Here is a 25,617-nt window from a genome sequence, read left to right on the forward strand (position 1 = left end):
CAGTCTGTCCAGGGTACTGTTTTGATGGGGAATGTCTGAAAACAAGCCTCATAAGGAATACGCATTGATAGGCCACAGCAGAGATTTCCAGTGTTGTTGCATGGTTGCCGCAATTGTGTCAGATTTTCTACATAGACTAAATCTAACTACATGGAATCTAAGCTGGGATTATTTAAATAGCAGTTGTTATTTAAAATCTGGCATGGATCGAGCTCTTATGGACCATATTGATGAGACACCCCTGGGTTATAGAACCGTTGAGTGCATAAGGGTAACGAAAGATGGACGCCTTTTGGGTTGAAAATAATTTTGGAGATCGCAGAGGTATAATTCTATGGTGGATGACAGTACAGAGACGGTGAAATTTGAAGACGAAATGACCATTGGGGTCTTTAAGGATTGTTATGCATTGCCCATAGTTAGGGAGTGTAAGTGCAAAGGCATTATTATCTCAATTTGAAAAAAAATATCATGAGTAGGGTAACTGGGGGAGGGCATTGATTTTTGACCAGAAAAGCAATATTTCCAACATACTAAAACAGCGAGAATGGGTGTTTCATTTTAGTCTTTGCTCTCCATTTCTTAGAAACTTTTCCAGTTATGTCCATCTTCGAAGATGTTGATCAACTTTTTTAAAGAAAAAAATATTGTAAATCAAGATCTGACGCGGTAGTTGCATAACAGCAAATGTTAGAGGGCAGAGAACTAGCTGTGCCCTGCACACAAACAGTAAATGATTTCGGTTGTATTTTTAGCCTTTAACTTTGACGTCCAGTACATGTTTGTTTTCTTTTGACTGACAGGTTACAAACTATAATTACTACTATTCACTCAATGCCTGGCTGCTGCTGTGCCCTTGGTGGCTGTGTTTTGATTGGTCGATGGGCTGCGTCCCCCTTATTAAATCATTCTGTGACTGGAGAATAATGGCTCTCGCGGCACTTTGGTTCTGCCTAATTGGCCTGATGTGGCAAGCCCTCTGCTCCGAAGAACCGCACAGAAGAAGGTAAGAGTACCTTATGCCAGTTTCTGACTGGGCTAACCCTTCGGTTTTTTTGTTTTTTTTTAATGTAGCGCATATTCTTTGACACTTGACCATATTTTGTCCGGCCTGTAGCACCAGTAGCTCGCAAGCGCGTTTGCAGTTAATGTAAATAATCCTCATTGCTCATACTTCGCACTACATTGGCTCGTGAGATGCAAACTTGTTACAGGAGAGATACCACTGATGGCTGCTTTATTCTCTTCCTGAAGTGCCTTTTCAAGAACCTTAACACCATAGGTGGTAAAAAAAAGTAATTTGTGGTCACAACAGCCTATAATTGATGTGTGTTGTGCCCCTCATTTCACAATTTCTCCGTTTTAAATTAAAATTGCATGGTGTGAATCTTTTCTTTTGGTAATACGAGAGATTATTTCTTCTCAAGAAAAGTGAAAGCTTACTGAGGAAATAATTGAAAGGAAAAAACAGCGCTTGAAGGAAAAGAAAGCGGTTCGTGAAATACTGTCAATAATGACACCTCTTTCACAGGATACAGTAATGACTTGTTGCCATATAGGTTCTGGATGTTGAGTCAGCCAGTTACGCATTTTGTGAAAATAAATGCTGTTAGGAGAATATGAATGAAACGCAATCTATAGTTTGCTGCTCCCTCATCTGCAGCATAGAGTGCAGTGAATGATGAAGCCCCTTATAGGGCATTCGGTCGACTAGTTCAGGGAAATGCAGGAACACAAACTTGTACAATCCTTAACGACTTTGTTTCCTTTGACTAGTGTGTAGTGGACATAGAGATGCATCATACAACCATGCATGCATTATAGGCTCAGGATATCATTTTTATGGGGCGCTAGCAAGGGGCAAGCGGGTGCTTCCACACGTAATTTAGACCCATTGTTACTCCAGAAAGCTTGAAATGTTTGTTCAAGAGACAACTGATTATGTGTATGTATGTGTCGATGGCTGCTTGATGGCGTGACAGTCTTTGCAATGAAATTGTAGAGCGCAGGTTAGCTGTGGAGGAGCACGATAGTCAGTCTGTGTGTTGACATTTGGTGGATGTGTACATATACAATGGTGACTAAGCGGCTGTATGGTTAGGGCTGTATAGGCATTACATTTTTTGTTATCTGATAGAAACTATTAGTTGTAATTCCTTACCTTAGAATTTCCCCCAGGCGTCAGTCTGGGTCTGGACAACCGTCAAGCCAGCTAATAGCTATCCTTCTTTTAGCTCAAACCAGTCCAAGTTATAGAAATTTTCAGCTCACCTGCTTCTATTTTTTTCTCCGGACAAGACCCAGCAGGCATTGTCAATGGTAAGGGGCTAGCCTTATTTAATCCAGCCACCACCTCCGACTAGAAGCTTTTCACCGAAGGGCAATCGCACATAATGTGGGAAAAGTCAGCACCCTCTCTAAGACATCTAAGGCATCTAGAGTCGTGGCTGCGATAGATGTTATGCAATGTTATAGGATTCCAGTACGTCGTTTGCACATAATTATATTGCATAAGCTTAAGGCAGGCATTAGTTGAAACCTGTTTAACTTCTTAGTGTATTCTACACTAGTCTTTACTTGTAAGAAGTTCCCTAGCTCTTTCTGTCACTGCTCTTGTACCTTTAATAACCCTACAGGTTTATCAGCTCAAAGTGCTCGAAATACATGAGTAATCAATGTCCTGCAGCCAGCCAGTTATAACAACACCACCTAAGTGTGTGTGGTGAAGAAAACACAAATTGGCAACCAGGGAAGAAATAGAACCAATGGGCGCTCAACCATGATATAGGGCAAGAGTTTCGATGCAAATATGTTGGCGCGCCAAGAGAAGAGAGGTTGGCTGCCAATTCCACCCCAATAGCGCCGTCTGAGAAGAGAGTACAGAACCAATGTAGTTCCTCCCTTAGCACTCAAAATGTAAATGAAAACTCCATTAGTAATAGAGTCTCTTATTGTGCTTGTTCTACTTTATTTCTTTGATATCCGTTCAGGGACTCAGCATCCGATGTTGAAGAATACAGTTTCAATCAGTATACAGCTTCCAAATGTTGACATGTGACAAAACAATATTCTGCAGCCAACTCATGTGAGTGCTCAGAGAGGAACTACATTGGGTAAGTATGTGTGGTGTCTGGCGCATCAGAAAATTTAGACCATTTTTCTCTGCTTCCGCCGATATCTTAGTGTACTGTAAAAAATAGTCCAGCCCCAACTCCAGTGTCCTCACGGACATCAGCTATAGTTAGGAATCTACCATTCGAATAGCTGTCCAACAAGAATTCACAGCAGCCTACTTACCACTTATCAGTGGCCATCATTTAAGCTATTTGCGCAAAACAGATCTAAGGAAAAGATACGCATGTCAGGTACGTTGTGTGCTCTACATATGGTGCATCTCACCACCTAGTCCCAAAATAGCACATTCACTTCACTATAAAAGTTATGGAAGGTAGTATCTCTCTACCCCTCTTCAAAAGGATGTCTGGTGGAATGTTCATATGCGTTCCCTTGAGCAACGACTTCTCCCAGTTCTCACTGCTATCTGGCTAGTACTGCACGTGCAGCCGGTGGCTGTATGAACATTGGATGACGGGTGTATGAATGGATGTTGGGGGTGTGGGACCACTAACATAACTGTATGGTTTTCTTGTCAGGAATGTGTGAGAATATGCTAATGTTTGTGCAGACATACAAGGTTGGTGTAGTGTCATATATGTTATTTGGATGATAGCCATATGATGGTATGTGCGTTGACATAATATGAGTTTATTGGCGTGTGATGGTTTTGTGGACATATGAAGTTGGGTATTTTGACATATGATGAGGTAAATTACATTATAGATAGTGTAGCATGCTACTTTTGCTTTGAAAAGATGTGTGACATTTGCATGCTGGAATGGAAGTTAAGGTTGACTTGCTACAGAAGGGTTGGGGCACAAGATTAATGTTTATTAGTTTTTATGTTGAGGCCACTGTTAGCAGTTTGGTCAACCATAACTCTTTTAATTGTAGATTTTATGGCTTTTGTGTGTTAGCATATGATGTTGGTTTTGTGGATGTATAATAGTGGTTATATTGGCATGTGATCTTGGTGTGTTGACAAGTTAATTTTTTATGTGGCAGTGTATAATGGTGTTTGTGTTGGGTGTGTCGGCATATAATGTTTGTTGTGTGGTAATTATGATATAGGTGTCTTGGCATGTGACGTTGGGTTGGTTGATGTTGGGTGATGGTGGTGAAAATAATGTTTGTGGTAGTGTTAATGGTTTTGGTGCTGGTGCTAATGGTGGTGGTTGCTTTTGTGGTGGTGGTTGTGTTTGTGGTGGTGATTGTCAGTCTAAATGGTGTTAATGTTGATGGGGGTAATGGGGATAATGTTGACAGTGAAAGTGGTGATGGTAATGATGAGGTCTCCCACACCTCTAAAGGTGGGAAGGTAAAGGCCTGTAGTGCCTGGGGTTATATTATCTCCTCCCCAAAAGATTTTGATTTTTTAAATCCGTTTGAAAGTGCTGGAAAGTTATAATATTTATTTTTGTTTTTTTTTAAATTGAGCCTAGAGATCAGTGGAGTGTTTCTTTCACACCCCTAGTCCGAGGACTGACTTTAAACTTGTTCCTCAATGTTTGCGAACATCAGGAAATTTTTACATTTTTTCTATATAGATAGGTTACAGGTTCCATTTTTACAAGCATTTGCAATAGGCATTAATGGTATGAAAGTAATAAAAAAAGAGAAAATGCAGCTGTCTAAAGGTGGCTGCATATATGTGCAAAGCAAAAACAAAAAATTACTCATCACAAAAATACATTAAAAAAAGATTAAATGAAAGCTGTCATCTCACTGAAGTATCCTATTTTTATGGTGGGTATGCACAAGCAAAGTGCCATCATGCAGAGTGAAGAGTACCAATGGCTAAAGCGGGTTGACTCATTGCTCCATAGTTAATGCTGTGTTTAGCGGAAGCAAAAGGCGAATGACAATACAGCAGACAAATGTATGAGGAGGGCTGAATGAAAGCTTCTGTACATATACATGTATGTACTTCTGCTATGATTCTTTCCAAAAACATGAGCCAGTCCTTAAAAAAAAAAAGAGATTAAACAAAAGGTCTCCCAGTGGCACGGCCAAGATGACTGCTGCACCAGATGCACACTAGCAAACTCCGGGGTAGCCCATGCAAAATCCTTTTGTTATCCTCCCCACCCAGCCGTACCTCAGAGCTATTTGTTGCCCAGATTGCTCACTCTCTTGGGGGTGACAATATGCGGTGCAGACAAGTGCTTTTAAGTTTTGATGCTTTCGGCGACACAGCTTCCGGAGGTGAGGCCTTTGGCGGTGCAGTCCCGCTGCTATACGGGGACCACGCTTGGAAGAAACTGGCGAGAGGAAAGGGGGATCGGGTGGCCCCTCCAGTCTCCTTGGGCCATCCTGGGAAGCCATCAGCTGCCCCTTTCGGGGACAGTTCCTTGCCTGCCGAGGCCTGGGCCCTGAGTGGACTCTCAAGGGTGCACCAATGCCCCGCGATACGAGAAAGCCGACGAGAGATGGGGAGAAGATAGACGGCCTCTTTCAGTATCCTTGGGACATCCCAGAGAGCCGACCGCTGCCCCTTGCCTTCATACTTCTTTGCTTGCTGCAATCTGGCCTCGGGGAGGCTTGAGGAGGAGCACTACATGGAGCGGACGCCCCGCTCAATTGCCCGTGATTGCATGGTCCCATGTGCCACAAGGCACAGCGATGCCAGATCAGAATAGGCTGGCCAACAATCACACTTCGCCCCCCATTGCTTGAAGGGCGCGTGGGCCTGGTAGTGCCTGCACCGGATGAGGACATGTGCTGCTGATAGTACAGCCTGACTACCGATGGGAGAATACAGAACGACGAGACTCAGCTAGCAAACCCGAGCAGAAGATGTGGAGCAGTTTGGCCTTAATGAGTGACTGCAAGTGAGCACAGCATTGAGTCTCATACAGGGATTCTCCCGGCATCTGACCCCCTGAGACTTATGCCTTGCATGGCAGAACTCCCAGCACCCCATGCTCAGCCCATTATTTGCTTGCCTGGCCTTGACCCTGCTGTGGACAGCATTACTCATGGGCCTCTTTGCTCTCCATTCCCTCAATAGTCTTGATTGACTGTGAGTGGTTGTAGACCGGTTGAGGGGTGAAGGCTGCTGGCACCCTGCAGAATTTTGAGCTAAAACAGCCTATTATTGCCCTCTTGGACAACACTTGCCCTTTTCGGTGTCTGGTCACCCTGGAAACTGCTCATTGGACTGTAATGTTGAGTACATAAATCCTACTCCAGCTGTGCTCCTTTTGCTGTTTTGCTCTAGAAGGCCCCGGAGATACCAAGAACTGTACTGTTCATCTGTGAAGGGGACGCTTGTTTCGGCCGGGTCATCCTCGGATTGCCCCTATCAAGTTTAATGGATAGAACGGGGACCTACATATCCTGCACCCCGGCTGAACGTGCCTAATATCTACTTCCAGCCGTGGTGCCGCAGACTGCCTGTCATTGAGGATGGCCTTGGCACTGGTGATTACGGACGAGAACCTGCTTCCTGCTCTCCTACTGCTGGACTGTGGGTGCGTGCCACTGTGGGAAATAAAGAGCCACTGCTTTTTTACTTCTGCTAAAGGGGCCACACTGAAGCAACAATGATGGTGAAACGTCTTCCAAGCCTCTGCTACAGGTCTGCAACAGCACAGCACCACCGTCTATTCCTACAGATCGGGCCCTAGACACTCAGTCACCTCAAAGCAGCTCTTTATGCACATTCCACTCAATTTGAGAAGGTGCTTCAAGCACTCCTAGACACTAAAACATCGTTAGAGAATTTGGGAACTGTTGACCCGGCGCGGACCCTGTGGGAAGCATATAAGACCGTCATGAGAGGAGGTTCTACCATTGGTGGCGGGGAAGAAAAAGAAACATTAGGCAGAAATAGAGAGGGCAGAGGCGGACATGACGAGGTTGGAAGAGGAGGTATCTAGGGCAGCAACTCCAGAGGTTATACACCTTTTAAGACTGTTACAAGATGAGTATAGAGGCCTCGATGGGATAAGGTGATAGCTCAGAATAAGGACACCCAGAGTAGAATATACGAACATGGAGACAAGGCCAGAAAATTTATAGCGTGGCTCGAGAAGGGAGATTGGGCATCGAGGTTGGTACCAGAATTACATGGAGCAGATTCTACCTTTGCCACAGACCCACAAGTAGTGGCGGATGAATTCTCTGAATATTATTGAGGGGTATACACATTGGTCGAAGGATATACAGAGGCGGATAACAGTGCTATGATTAGGGACATCCAGATGCCTACGCTGTCGGATGACAATCGGGAGTACTTAGATTCCTCTCTCACGGACGATGAAGTGGCACAGGCAATGAGCGCAGTGCGCTCCGGGAAGGCTACGGGCCCCAACGGAATCCCTATAGAGTTGTATAAACTGAGTACTCATAAACTCGCCCCATTTATCTGGTCCATGGTCATAGAAAGTAGAGAGAAAGGTCAGCTCCTGTATGACCAGCGAGTGGCAAACATTGTGGTTATCCATAAGGCGGGTAAACCCAAGACGCTCTGTTCCACATATAGACCAATCTCGCTGCTCAATGCCGGGTCTAAAATCCTGGCCAAGCTGCTTGCGACCAGATTGGTCAAAGTAATCACTACCTTGGTACACCTGGAGCAGTCCGGCTTCAGGCCGCCCCGGAACACGGCCCTTAACTTGCGCAGACTACATGGAATACTGGGCAGGACTCCGACGATTCAGGAGCCGGCGGTACTACTGTCCTTAGACGCCACCTTGGCGTTCGACAGGGTCGAGTGGTCCTACCTGTTCGCAGTGTTAGGGAAGATAGGCTTTGGACCGGAGTTTGTAAGTTGGGGACGTCTGTTATATACAAATCCCCTGGCCAGAGAGGTTGTAAATAATCGCAAATCCATCGATTTTCCCCTTGGTAGGGGCACGAGACAGGGGTGTCCTTTGTCCCTGCTTCTCTTTGCTCTGGCCTTGGAGCCCCTAGTGGGGATAAAATCTCATTATATGCTGACGATATCCTGCTTTACCTCACGAATCCTAGGGGATCCCTGAGCTGTTTCCTGGATGTACTAGCCATATTCGGAAGATTTTCCGGTTCCGCAATTAACTGGGCGAAATCGGTGCTCTTCGTCCTCAGGGGCGAGCCACCAGTAATCCCGCAGTCATGCCCAATACAAATTGAGCCGGTATGGTTTGAATACCTCGGTATCTATGTCACGCTTGACCCGAAGTTAAGATACGCCAATAATTCAGGCCCTCCATTGACTCGGTTTGAGAGAGATGTGGAGCGTTGGAAGGCTCTTCCGCTCTCCCTGTTGGGTAGAGCGGTGCTATTTAAGATGATGGCCTTTCCTCGATTTTTATATGCACTCCAGAACACATTGGACCCAGGACCCGCATCCTACTTCGAAGAAATAGATGCCCTCCAGGGGAAGCTTCTCTGGGTCGGTAGACCCCGCATAGCATTCCCTAAACTCACTCTCCCCTGGTACGATGGAGGGATTGGACTGCCAGATCTACGGAAATATTATTGGGCTTCTCAGCTGGCGGCGGTAAATCATGTCGTATACGGACCCCCAGGAGATCCGGGGTATGCAATGGACTGCTGGCAGGTGCCGGGCAGTGATTTCACCAGCGCGCAGTATGCCAGACCTCCCTGGTTTCCCCTAGCTGGCCCAACGGCGCACACCGTACATATGTGGCACGAGGGCAATAAGCATCTTAAATGGGAGGGGAAGCTTACACTAGCCACCCCCTTATGGAGTTCGGAGAAGCTGGGGAGTCTGTGGAAGTCCAAGGGATTCGACAAATGGAATCTTATAGGGATCACGCAGATTAGAGATATGTGGTGGAAGGGCACTGTGCATACATTTGACTCTCAAGCAACAATACAGCCTTCACGATAGTGAGCACTACCGTTACCTCCAGATTAGACATACTCTACTCACACATATTCCTACGCTTCCCGACGCTTCCCCTCTTGAAGATCGAGTCTTAGACGGACACCACCGGAGAAGACTATCTCTTTAGTATACAAAAAGCTTATAAATAATATGGAAGACCCGTTGGAACTCATCAGAACACAATGGAGCACAGATGGGATGGAGCTGGACGATGAGGACTGGCTAAAGGCGGTCTCCTCTCCGAAAGTGGCAGCGATCGATTCAGATGAGGCTTAGACTAGTGCAACTGAAGATCTTACATAGGTCATATGTTACGGGGCCTCGTCTTGTTCGTATGGGGGAGTGTCGGAGGGGGTGTGGAGAGCTTGGCACCTTTATGCATATTTTGTGGTGCTGTAAGGCGATACAGGGCTACTGGGTGAAGATTCATGATGAAGTGCGAGATGTCATGGGGGAGGAAATACGACCAGAGGCCCGCAGGTGCATACTAAACGTTTGGGAACCCACAGATTTGAGTGCCTACGGTAAACAATGGGTAACGTTGGCATGTATGATAGCGAAACAAAATATAGCTCGGCTTTGGGGAGCCAGTCAGCCGCCCCGGGTGTTGAAATGGGTGGAAGACTTGGACTGGTGCATGTTCAGGGAGAGGTCAGTCTACGTGGCCAGGGGATGTCCTGAGAAATGGGGGATGGTCTGGGGGGCCTGGAATAGATACCGTGGTGAGAACTATATGCCCCCGGCTCGACCGGTAGAGGTAGAGGCAAATGAATCCCTGTGACCCATTATTTTTATATTGCATTTATCATTCTGTACATATGGGAAAGTAACATCAATCAGTGAGAGAACTAAAGTCACCTGATGTTTTTCTTTGTTGTTTTGTTTATAAAAAGAATAAAACATAAATCATTAGAGACCAATATAAACACCGTCTCTCTAGATGTGAATCTGTTAAGGGCCTATCACTGAAGGTTGGCTAACCGGGTGGAAAACATTGAGTCTGCCCTGACTGCCTTGAGACCCACAGTGCAAGAGCTGCAGGTATACACCGCAGGGCAGAAGATGCCGAAGGGCGCTCTAGATGCAATAATGTCCACCTGCTGGGATTCCCATAACATTCTGAGGGGCCTACTGTTGAACTATTTATCAAAACCTGGCTGATGGAGATGGTGCTCGTGGACAAAATGACTAAATTCTTCTCTGTGGAGAGAGTACATCAGATACTGAGCAGTCCGACTCCACTGGTAGCTCCACCGTGGCCCATTATTACCCGCCTTTTCAATTATCAAGACCACGACTTGGTGCCGCAACAATTTCGAAGGGCCCTTGGCAATTTGAGAATGCTATGATTATGATGTATCCTATTTTACAGCAGAAGTGCAATGCCTCCATGGCTTCTACGGGAAACATCATTTACTACTAAGTAATTACCGCTAATAACGTTTTCCACGAGTCACTTACCACGCAAACGTCTTTTAAACGCGGGTGCCTTCCACGACCTCCACTACCACGCAAGTACGTTCTGCGTGGGCTGGGGGGGAGACGTGGTATTCCTTCCATTCGTTCTGCGTGGGCTTGGGGGCGGGGGGGGTACTTGGGGGGGATGGGGGGGTCTCCCCCCCCAAAAAAAACAAAAACAAAGGAGCAGGCTACTTAGAAAAAAAAATACGCACTTCAGTACCACTGAAGAAAAAGTAAAGTGCCTCCCCCAAAGACGTGCCGTGTACGTCAAAATAGCAGTCCGTTTTTAATGTTGGTAGACGTGTTTTGACGCTTGTTTCGATGGTGGATGGAAGCAAGGGCTGCTGGTGAAGACGGGAAGGTGTAAGGTAAGTAAATAATCTTTATTTAAAATATACAAATATTAAAGCGCACAGTAAAATAAAAGAATTTATAAATCTAGGGTAATTTGTTGTTTTTGAATGTTGAAAAAAAACGATCGATTGGGTTAAGCAGTTACTACAAACTCTAGACATACTTTTTTTGCCTATCAGTTTCATTATGTTTCATTTGTGCTTAGTGGACGTTTCTACGCGTGTTATAATCCATTGTTGTAAATTCCAGCGTGGTAAAGCCACTTGCGAACTAAAATTCGCGTGGTAATGCCATGCGTGGAACTTGCAATCGTGGTAACATCATATATTCGGCTTCTACTCAAGGGTCAAAAAAAAGGCCTCTGTGAGTTAAACTTTAAATATGCACTTCTATTCCCAGCGAAACTCAGGGTGGTCCATGGCGAGACGACTCTGGTCTTTCCCCCCAAAGGACATGTGGACTTGGTTGCACACCAAGGGACTGGCTCAGGCCCCTCCTGAGAACACAACTGTCGGGGGCGGTTAGTGCCCCGACCCCAACGATGAAAGCGTAGATCCATCAAAGCCCAACCCTCTTGAGATTAGGTGGCGGAGGAGCTGGCATGGATGGTGAATGAAGCTTCACAACACAGCACAAATCTAGTTGCTCTTTTGCACACCCATCGGAATCTGGCTGGGACACAGATGGCTCTGTGTGCTTGCCAGCTGATGTTCACCAGGGCCTAAAAATGACCCCACGATCAGCAGATGACTTGTAGTATACATTTGTCTAGGCCCCATAAGTGCATAACTGAACACTTGGATTGCTGGCACAACTGGGCATTTCCAAGGTAAGCTGCTGAGATGTAAGTGGACTGAAAGTTTAGTCCTCCGAATCGGGCTCATGCCACGGTGAAGCTAGGAACTACTTTTTCCATTCTCTGCAGAAACTCCATAGTGGACATGTTTCACCCATTGAACAGTTTCCTTAGTTTTTGGTCATTTGTTAAGGACGTCTGCACAGGGATTCAAATGTCATCTCATCTCGGGGAGGAACAATTGTTATGCTGTTTTTCTTGTTTTAAGTTTGTTTTCTTGGAGCCTTTGCATACAGTCTGGCATATATGTTGTGCATTTCGTGGAGAGGGTTTCAGTGCACCAGTGTGGGCAGTTTTAGATATGGGACGCCTGACGATTTGAGGCATCTGTTCATTGCCTGGAGCACACTTTATCATACCACTCCATAGGAACATGCACGGACAGTCGTACTTCGTAGTGTAATGTGATAACATGGAAGGTGCGTGGTCTGGCAACTCCTGCGAAACGATACCGCATTTATGCCTACCTTAAGCGCCGCTACACACTCATTGCCATGTTGCAGGAAACACACCTCACAGTCACAGAACTCCAAAAGGTCTGCGCAGACAGAGTGGCGGGGAAATGTCTACGGTACGACCTTGTCAGCATCTGAACGAGGAGTGCTTATATGGATTGCTCCAGGGGTCCCATATGTGGTGGATCACCACAGTGTGGGTGTTTGGGGCAGATCTGTGATACTGGAGGGACACCTAGACGGGGCCCAGCTGACACCAGCAGAGGTTTATGCACCTAACACCAATTAGTCAGATTTCTTTGATATGCTTACCCCTATGCTTTTCCAGGAGCCCCATGCACCAAGCATCTGATGCAGGAACTTCAAATGTGTAACCTATGTGAATTGTGAGTGCTCTCTTCCTCCCTTGCACAATGCGACATGTATTAGGACAATGCAACACTTCTGTAATTGGTTGGCTCAAAGGCGCTTATGATACGTGATGCCTGAGGCTCCCAGCCGACCAAATAGTCATTTTTTCCCGCACCAGACTCGATCTGATTCTATGAACTGACTGTTTAGGAACGCTGGTTACCCGATCGTAATATCTAACCCGTAGTTTATCAGACCATTGTCCGTTGCAAATAGTTCTACAATGGGACAGACCACTCCTGAGAATTCCCACCTGGCCACTACAGACTAATGCATTTCTTGAGCCCCTATTTCAGGAGGATTTATCGAAATGCATAACTCAATACTTTGATCTCAATAAGAGATCCATCCCATCCTGGGCTCTGGAATGAGATGCCCACAAAGTGGTTGTATGGGGTAATTGCAAGGCTGCTAATGGTGTCTGTAGGGGGCTACAGGATGAATTGCTGACGGTGGCGGGGTAGCTGCCACCTTGGAGAAAGAAGTGGCTGCTGGTGTGTCGGGTTCAGCATCTCCGGCCACTCCATAAACAGTACAGGGAAGTGGAGGTACAATTAGGACAGCATGCTTACAAGTGTCGCCTGGCCATGATGCATGCAGAGGGTGATTGTTTGGGCAGGTTGCTGGCAAGGTTGGTTAAGCAAGACCAGCAGTGCTCCCCAATTGAAGCCATTAGATGCGACAATGGCTTGTTGGTAGTCATGCAGGCTGGTATTAGTAATGCATTCCGTGACTATTATCGCACTCTATACTTGGCTGAGGGCACCCCTGTTTGGGATCTGTTGTGTGGGTTCTTGAGCAGGCTACCACTTCCTCACCTGTCTCCGCTTCACGGGGCTGACTTGGATGAGCCCATCCAGTTGGAGGAGATACGAACGGTCAAAGCTCAGTTTGCCCGGAACAAAATGCCAGGCACAGATGGGCTGCCAATTGAGTACTATGCCACGTTCTCAGTCCTGATTACCCAGCATCTCCTGGATGTGTTTAATCAAGCTAAAGCGAATGGCCAGCTTCCAGACTCGCTGCATGAGGCATTGATCGTGGTACTCCTCAAACCCGGTCAGGACCCCTTAGATGCGCACTTCTATCGACCGTTCTCCCTTCTTAACCCTGACTGTATAGCCTTCGGGAAGGTGCTGGCAAAAAGATTGCAATTGGCCCAAGTCCTGTCTGTTCCCTCTTACTCTAACTCCTGTGCCTCATAGAGATGTTTCACCGGAGCACTGTCTCCAAATGGTGTCATAACACATTTTAATTCCTGGGCATTCAAATCTACCACACCGATGGGGCACTTAAGGAGGGCATTGTGGGTAGGGCGTGAAGATCAATTTGAGGATCCCTCTCTTTTTGGTGTTCATTGCTCCTCTCCCAATTAGGGCGAGTAGCGATTTCTAAAATGATGGTGCTGCCCATGCTTTTTTGCTGTGCTTCCGATAGTGCTCATCTAATATTTTATTTCAGGACTTGAATAGTCTCCTGTTAGAATTGATATGGGGGATGGGAGACTGTTGGGTGGCCCCTGCCATATCACAGAGACCCCCATTTGAAGGAGGGCTTGGGGTGCCAAACTTTTAAATATTTTATGGTGAGGCACAACTTTAGTGGCCGCTGAGCTGGTTGGACCTGCCTCCTTGTCTTGAGAGGACAGCGATCTGCACAGTGCTAGGTCAAACAAGTGTTTATACCTGGTTGACGGATCCGAGATTGTCAACCACAACGAGGGTCGAGCTTGATGACAGTGCAGAGGGTATGTTGGCATTGGTTTGTGCACAGTAAAAAAAAACCACATTCCTTACTCACCATCAGTAGTGCTGGCATACCAGGCATTCAAAAATTGAGTGGGAGGCATGATTTGATGTTGTGGCGGGCAGCGGGGATTGACAGTTTGGGAGATCTCTTTCACGAGGGAAAACTTATGACTTTCCAGGATATAATGAATACCTATAACATGGGTGCGGCCTCTATTTGATGTACAATGCCATCAACGCTTATTACAGACTATGCGGGAAGCTGGGGAAGCGGAATCGTCCCCGTCACCTATGCTACACGCACTTCTCATGCATGGTGGCACGTGTTGAGCTAATTCCACATTATACGTAGCGCTGACATCTGGTGCACTGGAGGACGCTGGTAGGGCGCTGACCAGGTGGAACAGTGTCCTTCTGCAATCCTTGATTGACAAGGCTTGGGCACGACCACTTCACCTGAAGTAAGAGTCTAGATCTCTGTAGCCTGACGTAGGACAGTTACCCAGGCTCACATCTTGAGCAGATTGTATTACGGCAATGTTCTATATCTAGGGATGGATTACGGCAATGCCCTATATCTAGGGATGGCTGAGTACCTGATTAGCCGCCTATAGCTCATACGGAATGACGCAGCCAGACTGATCTGTAATAGCCTCAAAAGAAGCTCAGCATCAGCCTGCCTCAGTCGGCTGCACTGGCTCCCAGTGTGGAAAAGAGCCAGGTTTAAATTACTCTCCTATGTTCATAAGGAACTCCATAAGTCAGGGCCAGCGATATTGCATGGCAAATTGGCTTTCTACATACTCAGTTGAGTGCTATGCTCTTCCCATCAAGCCTTGATCCGCAGCACATGAATCGGGAAAGCCTAAATGGGTGGCAGCTTGATTGGTCATCTAGCGGCACTATGTTGAAATTCTTTACCTTTGGAAATGCGCCTTAAGGAGGATCTTTTTTTATTTTTGTAAGTGCTTGAAGACCTTTACCCTATTTAGTGGTAGTGAAGTTGCAGAGTTTCTGTGTGTCTGATCCAGCGCCGGGATGTCCCTATGGGGATGGTGTGCTTTATAAATAAAAAAAATTATTGGAGCCCGAGATTCGGTTTTACCAAATTGTAATACACACACCACACATCTTTCTGCCCAGCGCATTAAACATGTATTCTCTGCATTCACGCCTGTATGTCCGCAGTGCAAGCTGGTAGAAGCTGTTTTTTTACCACATTGTATGGGACTAGCCGCCACTACAACTTAAATGAGTGGAGGTAACAACCACAGCGTAATTGGCAGAAACACGCCTTAGCGCCCACCCCGAGCCTTGCCTCCTGGGTTTGTGCCCCAATGTCAAGGTGGACAAACTCTTACGTAGGTTTGTAGACCTTGCGTTTGTACTTTTCAAAAGGCAAATTGCTATGATGTTTTAGGCACCCTCGAATCAGGACACCTAGAAATGGCTGCTCACGCTGCTGCAGTAGACCCGCGCGGAGGCTAATTTGTTAAACTAGCTGCATGTTCTGGGAGGCGGGCAGGGTGGGGGGGAATGAGGGACATTTACATTGTAAATATTGAGGCCAAGAATAACACCCATCCATCCTGAAGGGACCACCCCTGGATTGCCATGGGTCTAGTCCAGTGTTGGCAGTATATTTTTACTCGTTTATTCCACTCCTCTACTACATAGTGGTCCCCAGGTTCCCTTATGTCGGCAAGTAGCAGCGTGGCATTCAGATCAGCACCAACTACAGATAGTCATAATGCTTGGCCTGAGGCGTTCACTGGTATTGTTGTCTGACTCACTGCTTGTTCATTTCCTGTTTGTGACGTATTATGGATCCCACACACCGTTTTTTCAGTGGACCTCAGCCCTCATTACTCCATGACTGTTTCTTCATTGTATATACTTTGCTCCTGATTGGTTGTTACTGATTATATTGCAATGAAGTGATACAATATGTATGTGCGCAATATGCTTCTGGCTATACTTTGTTGTATGCTTTCCACTGTTGTTGACGATAAACAATTAAAATAAATAAAAAAAATAAAAATGGTCTCTCTAGCTGTAATGTGCTGTTTCACCTTAACATGTATCTTGTATTATGTATTATGAAAATTGTTGTCTGGCCAACGAAGATATTTGTATATACCTGTACATAAATTGCACTGTATATTTCTTCATTCACTGAGCACTCTTCACTGAAAATCACTTATTACCTGACAGTCACCCCAAGCATTGAATGTTATCTAAGAATGATTGCAATTCAGATACCAAATGTTTGGAATTTTGTAATACAATTTATTGATTACATGACTTGAAGCTTTTGAACATTTATTTCTCAAATTGTTGGACTTGTATCAGAGAGTTTGCGTTCTCATTAATGAGTGTTTTCAAAAGTAATTGGTCCGACCCAACAGAACCATTTTCATTTAAACTGCAGATGATTATTCAGCAAAGAGAAAATTAGCTATACTATATAGCCATTTGGGAAGTGCTGGCCGTCAAATATTTGATAATCTTTCAGCTTCTATTCCTCCATCTGGGAATGGAGACGGTTGGAATGTTTTTACTGATGCAGTACAAAGATTAAATAAAAAATTCCTGGAGCAACCAAGCGTGATGTTAAAACGATTTAATTTTATGAAAAGAAGACAGGAACCAAATGAAACAGTAGAAGAATGTATCTCTGCACTCAGGAACTTAGCTGCAGATTGCAATTTTGGAGCTTATCTAGATACAGTGATCAGGGATCAATTTGTTTACATATGTTTCCATAAAAAAATTCAAGAAAATTTTAAGCTGTCGTGATCCTTCTCTTTCTGAAGTAATAGGCATGGCTAAAAGCATAGAAAGATACATTATTTCGTCAAAATGCATTTCTGAGGAAAGTATTTCTCCAATACAAAATGACATGCATATTGATGCAATTTATTCAAAAAAATAATTTACAAAGCCATTTCAGAGGAAAACAATTTCTTCATGCTACAGATGTGGTTCAAGAGCACACCTTGGCAACAGTCCAGTTTGCCTTGTTTTAGGCAAAGTTGTGCAAATTGTCATAAAATGGGACATTTTCACACTGTCTGTAGAAGTAAACGCTCTATTCAAGTTAGTTCTATAACTTCAGTGTAAGATTCTGACATTGAAGCTTCTTCTCTTTAGTCTCCTTTACAAAATCTCAATAATAGACCCCGTTGATATCAATGCTGTGGATGTTTCTTCATGTAATTTCCAGAGAACATCATACTTTCTATTGATACAATTAAGAATCCGTCTAACTTTAATCGTGCCAAGGATCCAACATGTGAGGTGAAAATAGATAATATATCTTTTCACGTGATGGCGGATTCGGGTGCACCTGTGACCAACATCTCTGATGTATTGTTTGATGTTCATTGGTCTTCTTCTCATGTACAATTGCAACCATTAGATATTATCCCTAAAGAGTATGGTGGGAAAGATATTGATATGCTTGGATATTTTGTAAGTGATGTTTCATGTTTAGGAAGATGCATAAATACTAAAGTTTACGTTGCAATTGAAGGAAAGAGCATCATTGGTTGGCAAGATCTTGCAAGAATGAGCCTTAAACTAGTTCCTGGTTCAGATTTCCCTGTTCAAATCAATGATGTTTCTATTTCTTTTGCGTCTGATGATGAAAATACTTTGATTGATGGCATCATTTCAGATTTTCCTGAAGTTTTTAACCTCATCGATGCTTGAGATATTCTTCTCCTGTGCTGGGCCATAATAGAACTGGGTGTGGTCATGACGAGCTCAGCTCGTCATGAGCATACGAGCACCGTGCCTCATGACGAGCTGAGCTTGTCATGAGCATCGAAGGGGTTAATGAGTCAGTTGGAAAAATCAGAAATTATGAACATCTTATCAAACTTAAGCAGGTGCTATTCCTGTCATTCACAAGTTGAGAAATATACCACTGAATGTAAGAGATGATTTGAAGAAATTATTTGATGAAATGATTTCTGAGGGCATAATTGAAACAAGAAATTCTGCACTATGGGTCAGTCCAAATGTCGTTAAAAACAAAAGATTCTAGCATTCGTTTATGTGCTGACCTTCGCTCTCGGAATCAAAATATAATTATGATTGCCACCCACTACCTAAAATCCAAGATTTACTAACTGGCATTTCTGGTTCAATTTTTTTTACACTTCTTGATCTTCGAAGTGCATACCATCAAATACCCCTTTCTCAGTCCTCTTCAGACCTCACCACGTTTATAACTCCTTTTGGGGCATTTAAATATTTAAGACTTCCTTTTGTGTCGTTTGACCTCAGCAGCCAGTGTCTTTCAGAAGTTTATGGACACTCTACTTCAAAATATTGATTGTGTTCAGGCCTACCAGGACGATGTACTTATCTATTCAAAGAATAAGGATGAACATGTTCGCACTTTAAAGACAGTTTTATATCGCTTCAAAGATGTTGGGGTAACTTTAGGAAAAAACAAATGTACATTATTTGCAAAAGAAGTTGATTATCTTGGACACTCGATCTCTGCTAATGGAATCAAACCTAAGTATTCTCTCACTCAAGCTATATTAAATGTTCCCATTCCAAATTACAAAGATTCTTTAAAATCTTTCTTGGGTTTAACAGAATATTACTCAAGGTTTCTTCAAAGTTATTCACAAATAGTTCAGCCTTTATGTGCACTTTTAAAAAAGGAGGTTGAGTACTTGTGGTCTACAGAAACTGAACTTGCATTTAATCTTGTAAAAAAAGTCATAACTGAAGCTCCTGCTTTGTCCTCTTTCACTCCTGGTTTAAAATGTTCGATTTCTGTAGATGCAAGCCAGAAAGGGTTAGGTGCAGTACTTTGCCAGTGGAATGGTGCCAAAGAACATACTATTGACTTCGCTTCAAGATCTATAAATGGTGCTGAGACTAATTACAGTACCATTGAAAGAGAAGCCCTTGCCTGCTCATGGGTAGTTGAAAAGTTTAAGACTTTTATTTGGGGTTCCCATTTTATACCTCTCAGTTATCACACGCCCCTATTGCAACTACTTAACGCCAATGGCACTGGCAAAGCATCAGCTAGGCTTGTCAGAATTCTTTCAAGGCTACATGAATATAATTTCACAATACAGCACATCTCTAGAGGAAACAATTCCAGGGCTGATGCTCTTTCTAGATTACCTTTAAAAGATGATTCAGCTGAGAAGAAATTCGATGATATAGAGTGTGTTGTGGCCTCTATAGAGCACCTAGTCCGTTCTCCTTTTGCAATTTTACAATCAGATTGGGTCAAAACGTATTCTGATGATTCCACTCTCATGGCTGTAAAAAACATGATGATTTCAGGTTAGCCGAAAGAACGTTCTCTTCCTGCCCCTCTGAAATCATTTGCTCAAGTTTCGGATGATTTATCCATTGTAAATGATGTCATTTTTCGTGGAGATCAATGTGCTCCTCCTACCGCTCTTCGCACTAAACTTTTTCTTGCAGCACATCAAGGTCATTTAGGTATTGGTGCCACGTCGAGAAGGTTAATAGAGCACTTTTGGTGGCCAGCTCTTGACAAAGATGTAACACAATGGATTAATAATTGTGATACCGGTTTAGTGTCAGACAAACACTGGAAAACCATTCAACTTCCTTTACACAGTGTTCCTTTACCTGAGGAGGCTTCGTCTAAAATAGCTATTGATTTTGCAGGTCCATTTGATATTTTGTCACATGACAAACGCTATATTATTACACTCATTGATTACCACTCTAAATGGATTGATTTTGAGTTTTGTGAGAATCCAAGGTCACTTTTAGTTATCAATTTCTTGAATAGAATTTTTCTTTCTGAAGGTTCTCCTAAGGAAATTGTCACTGATAATGCATCTCATTTTTGCTCTTCTTTAATGCAAGATTTTTTGAAATTACACAATATTAAATATCTTAGACTTGCACTTTATTCCCCCTCATGTAATGGTCTCATTGAGAGAATGAATAGATTCATCAAAGAGGGCATGCAAACTGGTATTTCATGCAATGTAGCTGTTGAATCGTTTCTAAGAAACAAAGTATGGTCATATCTTGTTACACCACATTCTACTACTGGTATTTCACCCTTCAGACTACTCAAGAAAAGAAATCCTAATGGGAATATTTGTCCCTCATGGATCAAAAGCCTTGGTAAAAATAATGATTCATCTTTAGCTTGTTATGACAAGTTATTAAGACAAACGTTCTCAGTCAACAAAAAATACAACAGAAACACTTTGATTCTACTCCTAATCCTGTTTCACATACCTTTCAGATTGGTGATTGGGTCATGATTAAGACTCCAAACAAAGTCAAGAAAGGAATGTCTACATTTTCTTTGCCCACTCAGGTTCTCAAGATCTCTAAAGGTTCTCTCTTCCTTGATATAAAGGGGTGGTGGAGCAAGCGAGCTATAGTAAAAACTTTCTCCAGAACAAGCCAACAGTATTTTCTTGTCAAAACATTCTGTTGACAATTCCTCATGTTCTCATTTTCCTTGGGTTCTCCCTCTGACAATCTTTCACATTGCACACAAATCACACAAACACCTTCCGCTTGTTCTTTTCATTGCACCTCTCCGATTTCAATTTCTCAGCCCAATTCTCCCACACCTGCTATTTCAACCTCGAGCAGAGTTTCTAGAAATTGTTCTTTTCTTTTAAGGTTTTTTTATTTGTCTTAATATTGTTTTATTTTTCACTGTGTATGTCAAATAATTTCTCTGCTTTTGTAAAAAAAAGGGAGATGATGTAATGTACTTTTTCAACTTAACATGTATCTTGATATTGTATTTCTTCTATGTTCATCTCTAATGGTTCCTATTGTATGTTCCACGGCATGCGTACCTGGAAGGAATGTATTCTTTCAAAGGTGCATCGCTCGTGGTGTCTGTTCTCACAGAAACTCCAACTGCTGAATCTGGCATTCAGCAGTTGGACATTCTTCGGAACAGCTGTGCTCCAGTTAAAGCTGTACAAACTTGAAGAATAAACATCCTAACCTTTATGAATATTCCTGCTTCATTTATTTACTTCGCTGGACAACAGAAAGGAATATTCTTTACAATAGCTTTCTTTAGTATATTTGACTCCTTTAATATATGTAGTTGCGTTTCAGCCTCTCAATATTTTGTGGTGCTCCTGAGGACAACCATATAAGGACCATCAATTAAAAGTTCTTTGCAATGTCAAAATATGTTTGTATACATCTTCAGGCAATATCCTCAATTGTGAAGTCCCTGCTACCTATGGAATGTGCCTCACAGATGCTGTATCCCACTGAGGTGGGGTGTTGAGTATTTTTGTTTTGATTTAAACTAAAATACCTAACTCCATAGCTCACTGGAGCAATCCGTGTATATAAACGCAAGTACAATACACAGTGTACATCTCACGTCAGATAGAGAATGTAGCATCAGGGAGGACTTAGGAAATGTTTATTATGGACCACAGACTCGCTCTAAAGCTGCGCTGATGCCACAAGGTTCGATAAGGACTATCCCCTTTTCTTTGTCCTTAGTCAGCCTGTATTATGTGGGTAGAAAATACGTACACCTTTTATTCTCCTAGCCCTCAGAATGACCTCTTCTGCGGCAGTTACATTATCATTAATTACTAGTATGGAACACACAACAAACCGACTGCTTCTTGATGTGTATGTAATATTAATAGTGATCATTACCCAGCCTGCCACGTTCTCATCATACAAGTGAGGCCCTCCAACAGGCGTGGATATGCTCAGATGTGGGCCAGTGTGTGCTCTTTATAGAGGTATACCCTCGCAAAATTAACTCATTATGCTGAAAAAGCCAATACATGTCTGGCGGTTGCTCGTGTTTCTAGTCAGCAGAGGGGCATCCTAGTATTTCAAGCTGGGTTGTCACTTTTGTGGCATGGGGGAAACAGCCTTTACAACTAGGTATTTATCACGTTGTGCCTTTACTTCACACACGTTTTAACAATGTGTATGCCTTTTAAATGCATGCCTTTACCACGCATTTAAGGTAGGTTTTGGGGGCGTGGGGGACTCCCCTCACAAATGCATTGTGTGTATATATATATATATATATATATATATATATATATATATATATATATATATATATATATATATATATATATATATATATTCACTGAAAAAACCATAGGTTTCACACCAGTTATAGTTAGGAATTAGCATTTAAAAAACCTATTAAATTCACTGAAAAAACATAGGTTTCACACCAGTTATAGTTACCTGGAAATTTTACTGACATAAAACCATTGACATTCCCACGTTATAGTTAGTTAGACTCACTATAACTTGCGCGCCTGCAATGCACTGCTCATGATGTCACATATTACATCACTCATGACATGGTCAGTGACATCATTCATGACATCACTGATGACACCATCCAGTGAATGTGTGTCTTTCTGAAAAATAAATATGTTTTATATATGTATTTCTAAAGGTGGATGGAAGAATAAATGTTTAAATAAGTGTCTAAATGGATGTTTTAAAAAAAAAAAATTGATTGGTTAACTGGCTTATTAAGTGTATCTTAGTGAATACATATATTAGCGAGTAATGTTTAAATATTTAAATGTTTGTATCAGTGTTTCACTTTGTGTATAAGTGGCTGCATGGGTTGGTGAGTAGCTACGTGTGTGTATATGGGTTATCAGATGTTTTTTTTAGTATCAGTATGAGTGTCTGTATGGTTTGGTGGGGGTATTACTTAGCACATAGATGCATCAATGACTGACTCACTGTTTGTATGTGTTTTGAAGACAGCTTATGTGCAGGACTGTATGGGTGGATGAGTGTGTATATGTGTGTGTTAGTGAGTGAATGACTGTCTCACTAGTGTCTGTATCAGTAACTACATATGTTTTAATCTAGTATATGTGAGTATTGATGTATATAAGTGAGTAAATGTGAGAGTGAGAGATTGTAAGAGTTCCTGTTTAAATAAGTATGTGTTTCTATAAGTGATTGTTTAAGAGAGTAAGTATGTGTAAGTTTCCTTAGAAGTAAGGTGGTAGTGTGTGTATAGCTGTATATGCAAATAAATGGATGTTTAATAGTTTATTTGCATGTGTGAGTATGTGTGTGAGTAACTTTTGGATGACTGTCGGTGTATAACAGGATGTATAGGTGTATCACTACATATGATGAGCGAGTATATGTATGAATGAGTATATAGAACTGTTGGTGAATGAGTGGATAGGTATATAGATGGCCGAATTACTGAATTGGTTGTTGTAACTGGTATGGGTATCTCCATGTTTTTGAAAATGTTAGTTTCTATTTTTGAATATGTTATGTTAATATGTTATGTTAATAAAGCATTTATTAAGCGCACTATCACCGATTGGTTTCTTGGCGCTGAGATCAACAGTAACATAATCGTGGATGTGGGATGGAGAGTTATTGGTATGCTTGTCTGTAAAGCCAGGTCTTCAAAGCTTTCCGAAATGAGAGTAGGTCCTAGCAGGTCCGAATCTCAAGAGGGAAGGTGTGCCACAGACAAGGAGCCAGTGTTGCAAACCTGCGACCGCCAGAGCGCTTGAGTTTAAAAGGGGGCGTCTGAAGGAGGCCATGATGGGATGAGCGGAGGTTGCGAGATGGTACGTACTTTGTAATTAGTTGGTCAATGAATTTGGGACTTTTGCAATGTAAGGATTTGAAAATCATACATCCTGTTTTAAAAGCACAACGTTGGGTAACTGGAAGCCAATGGAGTTTCATGAGTAAAGGAGTGGCTGCCTGCCACCTAGGTTGATTCAAAATCAGTCTAGCGGCATAGTTCTGTACCATCTGGAGGGGGAGACCTAAATAAATGGAGTTTGCGTAGTCCAGATGGGACAGAATGGTGGCGATCAATCACTACCTGGGTAATTGCCTCCAAGGTGAGAAGACGCCGAACCTTCCGGATTTTTTTTAATTGGAAAAAGCATTTAGAGACCACCTGGCCCACTTGTACTTTTAGTGAAAGATCGCAGTCCACAGTGACCCCAAGCGTTTTAGCCGATGGTGAGGGGGTCGGGGCTTGACCCAAATCCGATGGCCAATAGTGGGGACCCCAGTGCTTGGCGCGGTCTCCAGTGAGGACCAACTCGGTTTTTCCCGGGTTTAATTTCAGCTGGTTTTGGTCCATCCATGCTTTGATGCACCTCATGGTCGATTGAAAGTGCAAGATGGAAGTTTCAAGGGTTACATTACACTGAAAGGAGGTCTGTCACTCTGTCACAAGGATGGTGTCATCAGTGATGTCATGAGTGATGTCACTGACCATGTCATGAGTGATGTAATATGTGGCATCATCAGCAGGGCATTGCAGGCGCGGACGTTATAGTGAGTCCAACTAACTATAACGTGGGAATTTCAATGGTTTTATGTCAGTAACATTTCCAGGTAACTATAACTGGTGTGAAACCTATGGTTTTTTTCAGTGAATTTAATAGGTTTTTTAAATGCTAATTCCTAACTATAACTGGTGTGAAACCTATGGTTTTTTCAGTGAATTTCATCGGTTTTTTAAATGCTAACTCCTTTCTATATCGAGTTTGTAACTTACGATTTTTTTTTTATTTGCTGTTTTGTGTGAGTATTAATTAGTATTATTTTTTTTATAATAATATTTGAAAAAAAATTTTTTATCATTTTTTCTTGGGGCGCTCTGGGTCCGCGCACCGGTAAGCTCTCCGGAAAGCGCACCCAGAGCGCTACTTGCATTCGTGTAAAAAAATATGAATGAAAAGTAAATAATAACGCAAGACATTTAGTACCATACATATAAAAGCAGTTTTTTTTAATAAGGAAATGAAAATAATTTAGCATTTCCGTGAAACTATCAAGACGTCACTTAGGTGCGCCGCGTAAGCGCCCCCGGAAGCGCCTACGTTCGCTCAGCGTATGCGCCCCCGGAAGCGCCTACGTTCGCGCCGCGTATGCGCCCCCGGAAGCGCTCCGGTGCGCGTAGCGTCACGCGTCAAGTCATGTGACCCTAAAATAACACTTTTTATTGGTTGCTAACAGTTTTTTTTTACAAACAATGAAATCCCCACCCATTTCCTTCACTTATTCTTTCACTTTTGTGACTGAAAGTCCTGCCTTTTTGCTCTTGGATCTTTCTTGGATAATCATGGCTGCCAGACCATCCAGCAGTGAAAATGAGCCTGAATTCATTGATGAAGAGCCTCCTCAGCCGAAGGTCAAAGAGCATTTCATCTGGAATTTTTTTTCCATACCTGATGACCAGAAGAAGGTCAATGCTCCAAAAGTGGAATGCAGGATCTGTCACACAGTCCTGTCACGGGGTGACCCCACTAAGAAATATTCTTTTGGGAACTCCACAATGCTTCGCCATGTGGAGAGGAAGCACCCCCAGAATTTTGC

At 43.2% G+C, this 25,617-nt stretch overlaps 1 protein-coding gene across 1 annotated transcript in view; it reads left to right on the forward strand.

Moving 5' to 3' along the window:
* The window catches only part of TMTC4 (transmembrane O-mannosyltransferase targeting cadherins 4), a 996,962-nt gene that overhangs the window by 530,290 nt on the left and 441,055 nt on the right, over positions 1 to 25,617 (forward strand). Inside the window, exon 9 of the mRNA XM_086934371.1 lies at positions 804 to 1,006. Coding sequence (XP_086790497.1) covers positions 804 to 1,006 — 203 coding nt within the window. The remainder of the gene's footprint in view (positions 1 to 803; positions 1,007 to 25,617) is intronic.

Source organism: Lissotriton vulgaris, chromosome 8, assembly GCF_964263255.1.
Source record: "Lissotriton vulgaris chromosome 8, aLisVul1.2, whole genome shotgun sequence".
Taxonomy (NCBI): domain Eukaryota; kingdom Metazoa; phylum Chordata; class Amphibia; order Caudata; family Salamandridae; genus Lissotriton; species Lissotriton vulgaris.